At 39.6% G+C, this 12,682-nt stretch overlaps 1 protein-coding gene across 10 annotated transcripts in view; it reads right to left on the bottom strand.

The window, feature by feature from the left end:
* DNAH3 (dynein axonemal heavy chain 3) overlaps positions 1-12,682 on the bottom strand; it is a 178,386-nt gene that overhangs the window by 49,043 nt on the left and 116,661 nt on the right. For all 10 annotated transcript variants that reach the window (XM_032327122.1, XM_032327121.1, XM_032327127.1 and 7 more), the window contains one exon: positions 2,256-2,359. In XM_032327122.1, coding sequence (XP_032183013.1) covers positions 2,256-2,359 — 104 coding nt within the window. The remainder of the gene's footprint in view (positions 1-2,255; positions 2,360-12,682) is intronic.

Genomic DNA, 12,682 nt, shown 5'->3' with positions numbered 1-12,682 from the left:
ATTTGACAGACAGAGATCACAAGTAGGCAGAGAGGCAGGCAGAGAGAGGAAGGGAAGCAGGCTCCCTGCTGAGCAGAGAGCCCGATGATGGGCTCGATCCCAGGACTCTGGGATCATGACATTAGCCGAAGGCAGAGGCTTTAACCCACTGAGCCACCCAGGTGCCCCCAAAGTCTATATTCTTAACCACCAAACTACCATAGCATAGATACCAATTTCACTAAGAACCAGGCTAAAGCTATTGCCGTCTGAGATCATTGCTCTGAATCAACTTGTCTGCCTTGCCCCAGGCAAGGTCCACTTCTCATAAGTCATCCTACTTCCTGGCTTGGGAGGGTGGGGTGTGATCCTCAGCCCCCACTCCCTGCACTTATTCCTGATCTGCTTTTTCCAACACTCAGATGCTTGGTTCTAGGAGCCATCCCCATTTAAACTTGTTTTCCAATATGGGGATTATGACACTTTTCCTGTTATTCAGACCCCAGATAGAATCTAAGGGCTTGGTCTTGGGCTCCTGGAATCCCTATTACTTTGAGTGGAATACCTTACCTTAATTTGGCTTCTCTGAACCTGAACCCTGTCATCAACCATTTGGCGACATTTGGTTCCTCCATGGAAGCAGAGGAAGGGAATGGAAGATGTCTATCATATGCTGACATCTCCTTTATATGTCTAGGCTGGAAGGGGCCAACATGGAGCCACTGTTTGCACAAGTCCAGAAAGCATCATTCACACTGTGGTTTATGTAAGTGATGCCCCTAAAGCAAAGCTAGACCATAATGTCAATGATGCCAACTGAGTTTATGCAACATGGCAACTCTGTGTATACTGGTAGAAAAAAGCTGGGCTTCTTCTGATAAGTAATTTGCTCAAAGGAAAAGGAACAGGCAGAGCAGGAATTGATGTATTGATGAACAGAATAGGTGTTGAGCTATGAAGGTTTTCCCTATATTATTCTCAGCAGTTTTAACCAGGAATCCTATGAGGCTGGAGAATTTTTGGCTCACTTGTCCAAAGCCATGTAGCTGGTAAGGGGTTCTGAGTGCAGGATCAGGCACAAGATGCTTATTTTGCTACCAAGATGGAGTTTAAAGCAAATTGGGTTTCAGAGACAAGAACACTTGTTTGACAAGGGGAAAATTTTCAGCAGATCTTAAAATCTTCTCTGCATTGAACTCTCTTATTTGCATGAATTCAGCACGGTTTCAGACCTCTGGAGTTCAGGTGACAAAGCTCTTTAAGGAGAATTAAAGTTTTGGACCTGTGTGCTTGGGGCTTCTGCACAACACTCAGCCCCCAAAGTGGGTCCTGGATTCAGCACACATCCACCTCTGCTTATCACACCATCTTCAGGAGCAGCTGTGGTCCTGCCAGCTGTCTGACTTGATTGTCAACATCCCCACTTTTCCATTCCCTCTCCACCACTCCATTTGGGGCCTGAATGGTCTCCAACCACCTCCAGAAAAAGAAAAGTACGTCCACGAGATACTACTAACAAAGGCAAATTTTCCACAGGGAAATGAGCAGGAGTTGTAGCTGACTCATCTGTTAACCAGAAAACCCATTAATCAGACCTGTTTCTCTAAGAATTCTCATCAAGGAAACCTTCTTTGGGAATTTTGAAGAAAACGATCTTTTTTGGCTGAGATGGCTGAGAGATAAGACCAATGACCACCTGGCATTGGCTGCTGACCCCACGGCAATGCTCATCATCAGAACAGCAGCCAACACGGATCCAGCACATAATGCATGCCATGTGTTCATGTAGAATGACATCAATTCTCGCAAACACCCTTCTTCAAGTATTTTTTCTGCTACTGTGTCATTGAGTAAACTGAGGCAGAGAGCGTGAAGGTTGAGTAAGGAATCTGAGGCCCTCTAATTCTAAAGTCCATGCTTTTGAAGGCTGATCCAGCTCAAGTTTGAAACTTTTTCTAAAGACAGTTCTTAGAGGGGCGCCTGGGTGGCTCAGTGGGTTAAAGCCTCTGCCTTCAGCTCAGGTCAAGATCTCAGGGTCCTGGGATCGAGCCCCGCATCAGGCTCTCTACTCCGCAGGGAGCCTGCTTCCTCCTCTCTCTCTGCCTACTTGTGATCTCTGTCTGTCCAATAAATAAATAAAATTAAAAAAAAAAAAGAAAGTTCTTGTAAGTGCTAATAGAGAACTGACATCAATTACTCCACCTTGGAGAAAATTCAGGCAATTTTAGAAACCAAAGCTCCATGGCAAATCTCCCTCCACTTTTTTTTTTTTTTACCTTTGCATTAGCTGGGATACGTTCCTCCTCTTTGGTGATATAGTCTGTCCATGTGTACCAATGTCCACTACCTTGCTTGAGGAAATAAAAATCATAGATGCTTCCTGGATTAAAAAGACACAGAACAGGTCATTAGCTCGCCAAGGGTTTACATTTCATACTTCAGGTATTTTGCCACCTCAGCCAGAGGCATCTGAATATGTGTAACTACCAAAACTGACAGAGCTGTGGTGGAACTTACACATTAATGATAACTGTATAAACTGGAAAAATAGCTTTTAAAGAGTAGTAACTTAATTGTATAAAACATGATAGGTACTAACTGCACAAATAATTATTTTAATCAGGTAAAACAGGAAGTATTGAAAAGAACAATAAAGAAGGCAATAAATCAAATCTCACACGCCAAAGTAACTTTTTTTAAAAAAGATTTTTATTTATTTGACAGAGAGAGAGGGATCATAAGTAGGCAGAGAGGCAGGCAGAGAGAGAGGGGGAAGCAGGCTCCCTGCTGAGCAGAGAGCCCGATGAGGGGCTCGATCTCAGGACCCTGAGATCATGACCTGAGCTGAAGACAGAGGCTTAACCCACTGAGCCGCCCAGGTACCCCCAAAATAACTTTTGATGGCAATCCTTCTGACTTTCTTCCTTTCTTTTTTTCTACTTTAAAGGTTTTATTTATTTATTTATTTATTTGACAGAGAGAAAGAGAGAGATCATAAGTTAGCAGGGAGGCAGGCAAAGAGAGAGAGGAGGAAGCAGGCTCTCTGCTGAGCAGAAAGCCTGATGCAGGGCTTGATCCCAGGACCCCGGGATCATGACCTGAGCCGAAGGCAGAGGCTTAACCCACTGAGCCACCCAGGCACCTCTCTGGCTTTCTTTTTAGGCACACAAACACTTTGAACACGGAAGGACAGATGGAAGTAAGGATTTGGTAAGGATAAGATCACATATATTATATACTTACATATCACATATCAAAATTATTGTATATGATATATATATTAAACTATTAAAAAATAAAGATGTTAAATTTTATTACATTTAACTCTAGCAGAAGAAAAGGAGAGTAAAAACTGAAGTAAAACTGAAGGACTTACTGAACTTCAGATAAATCATGATTTACTATAAGAGATATTAGTTCCTAAAAGATGCTCTTTGAAAAAAAAATTGAGGTATGATTGACATATAATAGTTTCAGATGTACAACATAATGATTCGATATTTGTATATTCTGTGAAATGACCACCACAATAAGTCTTGCTAACATTCGTCTCCATATACACTTACAAATTTTTTTCTCTTGTGATGAGAACTTTTAAGATCTATTCTCTTAGCAAGACACTTAAAAAAATCTTTATTCAAATTTTAACCATCACCAACAGACAGTAACAAACTTTTTTTTTTTTTAAGAAAAATAATCTTTGGGGGCCCCTGGATGGCTCAGTGGGTTAGGTGTCTGACACTTGATTTTGGCTCAGGTCATGATCTCAGGGATTTGAGATTAAGCCCCATGTCAGGCTCGGTGTTGAGGATGGAGAATGCTTAGGTTTCTTGCTCTCCCTCTGTCCCTCCCCCAACTTGTGTGTGCATGTGTGCGTGCTCTTTCTCTCTCTCAGAAAAAAAAAAAAATCTCCACACCCAACATGGGGCTTGAACTCCTGACCCCACGATCGAGAGTTGCATGCTCTGCTAACTGAGCCGACCAGGAGCCACATGATGCTTCTTAATTAAAGAATAATTTTAAGTATAATGGGATTAAAGTTATTATGCTTTTAAAAAAATCATTTAGTCCAACTCTGATTGTATTTTAACTTATCATGCAAAAAATTCACATTAAAGACACGAAAGTGAGGAGAATAGTATAATAAAGTGCCCTGTACCCATTATCTGGCTTCAATAATAGCATTTTGCTATTCTTGTCTCATCCATGTTCCCACCACCAACCACCACCATATTCATTTACCTCCCTTCCTCTCCCTCTCCCTTTCCTTTTCTTTCTTCTCTGTCTGGAGTATTTTGAAGCAAATCCTGACATTACATTTCATTTGTAAATTCAAGTGACTCAACATTAGATCAATTTCATTGATTCGGTTGTAAGCTATGAGGTGATTAACTCACTCTTCCTTCCATCTCCCCTCCTCTGGTGCCTTTTGTTGGGGAGGAGAACCCTAATTCTCCCATTCCTTATTCTGAGGTCTATATTTCAATAGAGTCAATGCAGAAATTGATGGCTTCTACCACAGACCATTCAACAGTTCTTTATTTTGACTGATTGGTTAGTTGGCTGATTTCTTTTCTTTCTTTTTTTTTTTTTTTTCCCCCAAGAAAGGACTGATAGGGGCTTCATTCTCTAAGTTCTTGCAAGTTCAGTAATATCGGTCGGCTGATTTTGTTTTTGAACAGTGACTTGGCTGAGAGTGAATTCCCATTTCACATTTTCTTTTCCTCTAACGTCCGACTGTTCTCTTACGTTTCCCTGTGCACGAAGTTGCTGTGTGGACGTGTGAGATCCATCAGATCCTCCCCCTTAACTGACTTTGTTTCCTTACCTACATGTGTGACGCAATCTCTTTTATCTGTAAGCCCAATCATTTATTCAGCCTATGTCTTTTGGTCAATTATTCTGTATCAGTTTTTCTCGAAACATGGCATGCTCATAATTTGTTAAAGCAGATGTTCATTTTAGGAACAATTTCTCTCTCTTTTTTTTTTTTGGTATATAGTGTCTATACTATTTACTGGGTTAGTATTGTTTAGCCTCCATATCAACCATATTATTGATAATCACTTTAATGTATTTGAATTTTCTTGTATAGTAAGTGTAGTACTCTCAATCCTTCCCTCTAAGCCATTTATGAGATGTCTATACTTTATTCCTTGCTATTCTTAATGTATTTATTAGATCATTAATGGTATTGTTTCATTGTCAATTTGTTCCTTTGGTTTTTCTTTATTTTAAATTTATTTTTATTTTATTTAAATTCAATTAACATATAGTGTATTAACAGTCTCAGAGGTAGAGTTCAGTGATTCCTCAGTTGTATATAACATCCACTACTCATTACATCACATGCCCTCCTTAATGTCGTCACCCAGTTACCCCATCTCTCCACCTCCCACCCCCTTCAGGAACCCTGTTTATTTCCTCTACTTAAGAGTTTCTTGGGGTGCCTGGGTGGCTCAGTGGGTTAAAGCTTCTGCCTTAGGCTCAGGTCATGATGCCAGGGTGCTGGGATCGAATCCCGCATCGGGATCTCTGCTCAGCTGGGAGCCTGCTTCCCCCTCTCTCTCTGCCTGCCTCTGCCTGTCTCTCTGCCTATTTGTGATCTCTGTCTGTCAAATAAATAGATAAAATCTTCAAAAAAAAAGTTTCTTATGGTTTGTCTCCCTCTCTGATTTTGTCTTTTTTCTTCCCTCCCTGATCTGCTGTTTTGTTTCTTAAATTCCACATGAGTGAAATCATATAATTGTCTTTCTCTGCTTGACTTATTTCACTTGATACAATACCCTCTAGTTCTATCCACATCATTGCAAATGGTAAGATTTCTTCTTCTTTTTTTTTTTTTTTAGAAAGAGAGGGAGTGTGTGTAACCTGGTGGGGAGTAGTGAGAGGGAGGGGCAGAGGGAAAGGAACAGAGAGAACCCCAAGTAGGCTCCACACGATCTCATGACCCTGAAATTATGACCTGAGTTGAAATCAAGAGTTGGACCCTTAACTGACTCAGCCACCCAGGCGCACCTGTTTCTTTGGTTTTTAATCCCTCTTTTCCTCTAATTCTGTTTTATCACCTCATCTATAAACTTTGAAAAGACAGTTTTATTGAGATAAAAGTCACTCATATCAATGATTTACTAAAAAATATATGTATATGTGATGTACTAACATGCATAGTTGTGCAGCCATTACTATAACCAATTTTAAGTCATTTCATTATATGGAAAAGATACCCAATATCTGTTAGCTGTTATCCCTCATCTCCCCCTCCAATTCCAGCACTAGGCAACCACTGATCTACAGTCTCTATAGATTTGTCTATTCGGGAAATTTCATGTAAATGAAATCATATAATGTATGTTATTTTGTGACTACCTTCTTTTACTCCATGTTCAATCTATCTATCAATCTAACCTATCTATGTTTTTAAAATTTTTTTACTTAATTTTTCTAATTGATTAACACATTCACTTATTTCAGGAAGTAGTGTTGAAAGTATCTGTGTGACCAGTATTAGGGGACTCAGCAAACACAAAGCCCCAATATTTACTTACACTGTCTCAATGTCAAACCTGCTTTTTTTTTTTTTTTTAAAGAGTAGACTCCATTCCCAGTGTGGAACCCAATATGGGACTTGAACTCACAACCCTGAGAGCAAGACCTGAGCTGAGATCAAGAGTCAGACACTTAACCGACTGAGCCACCCAGGCATCCCTCATAATGATATTTTTAAGGTTCATTCTTAAAATGTTTTAGCATGTATTATTATTACTTCACTTCTTTTTATTGTTAAAGAATATTCCATTGTATGGATATACTCTATTTTATTCATTCATTCAACTGTTGATGGAAATTTGGATTGTACTTTTTGGCCATTATGAATAATGCTGCTATGAACATTCATGTACAAGTTTCTGTGTGGACAAATGTTTTTGTTTTTCTTGGGCATATACCTAGGAGTGGAACTGCTGGGTCATACAGTAGCTCTGTTTAAGTTTTGAGGAATTATCAAATATTGCTTTCCAACACTGCTGTACTATCTACATTTCCCTTACATATGTGAGGGTTCCAATTTTCCCATGTTCTCACCAACACTTGTTGTTTTCCATGTTTTTTATTATTCTCAGCCTGGCTGTGAAGTGGTATTTCACTGTGTTATTGATTTGCAATTCCCAATGGCACTTCCCTATGAAGCAGGGGCTTCATGTCCCAGGGTTTCTCTTCGACATTGTTTGCATCAACAGGCACCGCTGTAATCCACTTCTCTCCACAGTGGTCATGACCAGTGAGAACTCTCAGGATTTTGTCAACTCACCACCATTCCTCCCAACATGGCTCTTAGAACAGTGTGGTGTGGTGGGTTCTGGGCTGGGAAATGCAGCATACCAGATCTTATGTTTCTCTTCTTGTCCACTACTTTTCAATGTTTAGAGAATCAGGATGTTTATAGAATCAATCATTTTCCCTAGCTGTTGCAGCTGTTGCAAATGGTAAGATTTCTTTTCTTTCTTTTTTTTTTTAGAGAGAGAGGGAGCTTAATTATGTTGTTGTTGGTTTTGTTTATTTCATTAGGTATTAAAGGAGGGAGCTCTGTTATCCTACATCACTCTGCTGCTTTACCTAGAAGTTAATCTGGCATAACACTTTTAGAAAGCAATCTGGCATTATGCTTACAGAGCTACAAAAATGTTCTGTAGTCTAAGTCAGAAATCCCACTTCTGGGAATTTATCATAAGAAAATAATTCACAATGAAAATAATCTCTATACATGAGTATGCAGCACCATCTGTGATAGCAAAAAATTTGGAAATAATTTACATGTCTCACATTAGGAGACCAGTCAAAATTATGTCTTATGAGATGAATGGATTATTTTGCAAAAACTAAGTATTAACATAAAAAATGCATTTAAGAAACAATGACAGATCACGGCACCTGGGTGGCTCAGTCAGTTAAGCATCTGCCTTCAGCTCAGGTCATGATCTCAGGGTCCTGAGATGGAGCCCCACTTTGGGCTCCCTGCTCAGAGGGGAGTCTGCTTCTCCCTCTGCGCCCCCCTTCCCTTGACTAGTGGTCTCTCCCTCTCTCTCAAACAAAGACAATCTTAAAAACAAAAGAATGACAGATGAAAATAGAATAAAAATATGCCATTATGGTAACTAGAGAGCTGAAATCAGGTGGGCAAGACAGAGAAAATCTTTGAAAACTGAAACACTTGTGACGGGGTAATATGGACAAAGATACTTTTTGGTCATTTTTACTTAATGGAATTGATTTTTTTTTTTTTTTGAGAATTAAAAAAGGAGACTCTAAAAGCATGAATCAGAAAAGTATTTGTATCCCTTCTTTAGCTGATAGGATTTAGCTAGAGCTAGTTTATGGCTTGATACAGGAACATTAAGGCCAAACAGAAAAATTTCAACTGAGTAAAATTAGATTTACTGGCTATGTGACCTTGGCTAAGGTTACCATTTGTATACCTATAATATGGGCCTGATTTCATGTCAAGCTCAGAAAATCACTGTAGAAGGTAATGAGATACATATGTCAAACACGCAGCGTAGATGAGCACAGACAGGCACTGAAGACGGTTGAGCTCTAGGTCTCTGGTTCACTGTGCACTGTGATTTTTAACCCAAACTCTGGTGCAGCTATGAGGGCAGAAAGGAGAGAAGAGTAGTAATAGTAGAAATCCAGCTAATTCTATTCCCTCTGACCATGCCCTACTTCACTCTGTGCTCCTCTGTGGCACTTGAGAGAATAAGGTAAATTTTCAACAATGAAGTAAGTTTTCTTTCTTTCTTTTTTTTTTTTTAAAGATTTTATTTATTTATTTGACAGAGATCACAAGTAGGCAGAGAGTCAGGCAGAGAGAGAGAGGAAAGAGGCTCCCTGCTAAGCAGAGGAGCTTGATCCCAGGACCCTGGGATCATGACCAGAGCTGAAAGCAGAAGCTTTCACCTACTGAGCCACCCGGGCGCCCCTGAAGTACGTTTTCAAAGGGCACACAGTGAATGGGCGAATAAAGGGACAGTTAGCACTTTTTTGGACAAATAAATCTCTGGGTTGACAAACAAGGATCCGTGTCAGATTACGTGAACCCAACCTTGAGAGACTCCTCAAAGGCCTGTTTGCTTTCCTTCATATATGCTCCCCCATGTAGTTCCACCAGCATTTGTCTCAGAAGTCCACTCATCCCACATCTCCAGAGCATGAAAAACCTAGAGCGCAATGTCCTGTAAGGTCAGGGGAGGCTTCCCTGGAGCTCTAATCAGGAGAATTTTAACCCGTGTCCTTGAGGAAAGCTAAAAAGGCATTCTAAGCTTTTTAAGGTGGTAATAAAGAAAGTATACTCAGAGTCAGACATATGAGGTCTCTTACTCCATGATTTCATACATATGAAATATCTGAAAAAAGCAAATATACAGAGAGCAGGTGAGTGGTTGCCTGAGGCTAAAAATGGGAACAAGGATGAATTGAAAATGGGCCTGAAGGATCTTACCAGGGTGATGAAAATGTTCTGAAATTGGATTATGGTGACAGTTGCACAACTATGCAAATTTACTAAAAAGCCACTGATTTGTACACTTACATGGGATAATTTTATGGTATGTAAATTATACCTCAATAAAGTTGTTATATATAGAAAAGGCATACTTAGTACTTGAAACATGTCTTTTGATTCAAATGGGTTCTGGCTAAGAGCTTTGAAATTTCAAACTAAAATACTTATTAAGGCACAAGAGAAAGAAGTGGAATGATGTCCCTGGGGGGAAAAAACCTGAAAAAAAAATCCAAGCAGAGTTTACAGCTGGAATGGGAAATCTTACCCCAAAATATTGCATGAGAAAAGGCAACGGAGGCCACTGAGATGCCAGAGTCAGGTTACAATCCACACAGAAAACTGTTGCCCTGCCAGGTATTAATCTGGGAGGACTGTCTCATTTTTTCCTCACCAGGCCATCTTTCTCTAGCTGTGAGGGGCAGCAGGTTCTCAGTCCATAATGAGTGAGGAGGAGTCAGGCAGAGCACCTTAGATTCAGTGAGATATGGCCTTCCAGAGTAAAGAGTCACAGATGGCCCTCTGTCGAGGAACTTCCCTTTTCTAGAATGTTCACAGATGAAACAAATAGAAAAGGCTGCCTCCAACAGATGGCATTGGTTGATCATGCGTGGACATTGGATGTTGGCCATTCGATTGTTCTTACTCTAGAGCAGAGTTTACAGCATCTGGGGTTATTTTAAAAGTGTTATAAGTGGGCACCTGGGTTGTGCAGTTGGTTAAGCATCTGACTCTTGGTTTTGGCTCAGAGTCATGAAGTGGAGCCCTGTGTTGGTTTCTGTGCTCAGAAGGGAGTCTGCTTAAGACTCTCTCTCCCTCTCCATACCCCACCCCTGTGCGCACACATGCTCTCTCTCCCTTTCTCCCTAAAATAAATGAATAAATCTCTCTAAAAAATAAAAGTGCTATATGAATATTATTTACCCTAATCATGTCCAAAAGCAGGGAGAATTTGGAAAGCTAGCAGAAAGAGAGATGTATGTTTACCATGTTGAAAAATGAAGCTTAACTTTCTGTGGAAAATGTGCACTGATCACTTGCAAGGTGTCACTATAGTCTTATGAATGGCCTTTTCAGAACCAAACTTGCTTAATTTTAAGTAAAGTAGTTGCTGCAAAAGAAGGTATATGAAGAAGCCAATTTGTAGTACATGTGGAAATTACTGTTTTGTTTATATCAGTTGAGTAGGATGTGGAGTGAGGAGCCAGGCCATAACAATAGCCAGATAATACAGGGCAAAGTTATCTAGAAACTGAGTGGGAACTGGACACATCACCAGCCCCCTAGCTGCAGAAGGAAACGAAAGATGTTGTCACAAAGAGGGCCAAGAATGGGGTCAAGTTTACTTCGTGCACCATCTTTATGGACACAAAGCACAAACAGATTGATCTGGAAGGATGAGGAACGTATAAAATAACTGTGAAAAAAATGCTGCAATGTAAAGGAATATAATATGGAGATTACACCTGAAGAGTATACCTCTGCACCTTGCTTAATGTAAGACTCAAAACCAAATTTCAGGAAACTGTTTGGAGTCCTAAATAGAGTACAAAAAGACACCATTTAAAAAAATTAAACAGCCAAAAAAAAAAAAAAAGCTACAAGGAGGCTAAGATAAAAATGCAAGATGAGATTTAAAAAAGGAAAATGGATGAGCTAATAGAGATGAGAATGGTGATGAAAAGACCGCAGCAGAAATCGCTAATATTTAACTTTCTATATGTCATGCTTTTATTCTAAATGTATTTACATGTGTTAACTTGTTTACAGTGTATTTTATTCATTTATTTGAGAGAAAGAGAGAGAGTGAGCATGAATGGGGGAAGGACAGAGGGAGAGGATCTCAAACAGATTCCACACTGAGCGTGGAGCCCAATGTGGGGTTCAAGCTCAACCCCAAGATCATGACTGAGTCAAAAACAAGAGTCAGATGCCTAACCAATGGAGCCATCCTGGCGTCCCATGAACTCACTTAATTTGCACAAGGACACCATGACTGCATACTATTATTATTGTTCCCATTTTATAATTGAGGAAATTGAGAGGGGACAGGTAACTTCCTTAAGGCTGACTAGTAAGTATTGGAGGCAGGATTCAAGCCCTGACAACGTGACTTGCTTTTGTTACACTAAGAAAAGATAACAGGGAAACAAGAGAAAACAACAGCAGTACTAAAATCATTCAAGGCAGTAAAAGCATAACTGAAGTTGTGGGTGACACTAAAAATGAAAAAAAAAGTCTATCTTAAAAAGACAAAAACACATAAATAAGAAAAGAGATTGCATATATGGAAGCCAGACAATAAAGCTTTCCCTCGATGACAATGACAGAAAGGACTCATCACAATCCAGGGAAAACAAACAAAAGGAAACCTACACTTAAAGTCTGTTAAAAAAAAACAAAACAAAACCCTACAACAGAGCATAAAAAAAAGAACACAAACTGATCAGAACATAGGAAAAACAAACAGCTGCTATATATAAAAAAATTCAATCTCACTTATAATCAAAAAGAGAAGAAATTAAAATTAGAGACTATTTGCATAGTACAAATGTGAACAGAACACCAAAATACATAAGGCAAAATGATAGGATGGCAAAAATTAATAGAAAAATCGAATATTACAGTTAGAGACTTCAATCCTCCTCTATCTGTAATTGACAGATGGCAGGCAGAAAATGAATGAGGATATAGTTAAACTGAACAGCACCATCACCATCAACTGGACTTCACTGACATTTATAGATTATTTCAACAACAGCAGAATACATTTTTCTCAAGCTCATATGGAACAGTCTCCAAGAGGGACCACATTCTGGGACATAAAACACACTTTAAAAAATTTAAAGAGTAGAAATCATGCAGTAGGATGCCTGGGTGGTTTAGTCAGTTAAGTGTCTACCTTTGGCTCAGGTCATGAGCCCAGGGTCCTGGAATCGAGTTCCGCATTCAGCTTCTTGCTAAGTAGGGAGTCTGCTTCTCCCTCTACCCCTTCCCCTGTTTGTGAAATCACTCTCTCACAACCTCTCTCAAAAAAATAAAATCTTAAAGAAAAAAAATCATGCAGTATATACTTTCAGACACAATGCAATTAAACTAGGAATCAGGGGCCCCTTGGTTGGCTCAGTGGGTTAAGCCTCTTGCCTT

Source organism: Mustela erminea, chromosome 20, assembly GCF_009829155.1.
Source record: "Mustela erminea isolate mMusErm1 chromosome 20, mMusErm1.Pri, whole genome shotgun sequence".
Classification (NCBI taxonomy): Eukaryota; Metazoa; Chordata; class Mammalia; order Carnivora; family Mustelidae; genus Mustela; species Mustela erminea.
Note: the sequence above shows the minus strand (reverse complement) of the source record. Positions and strands in the feature narration are given on the sequence as shown.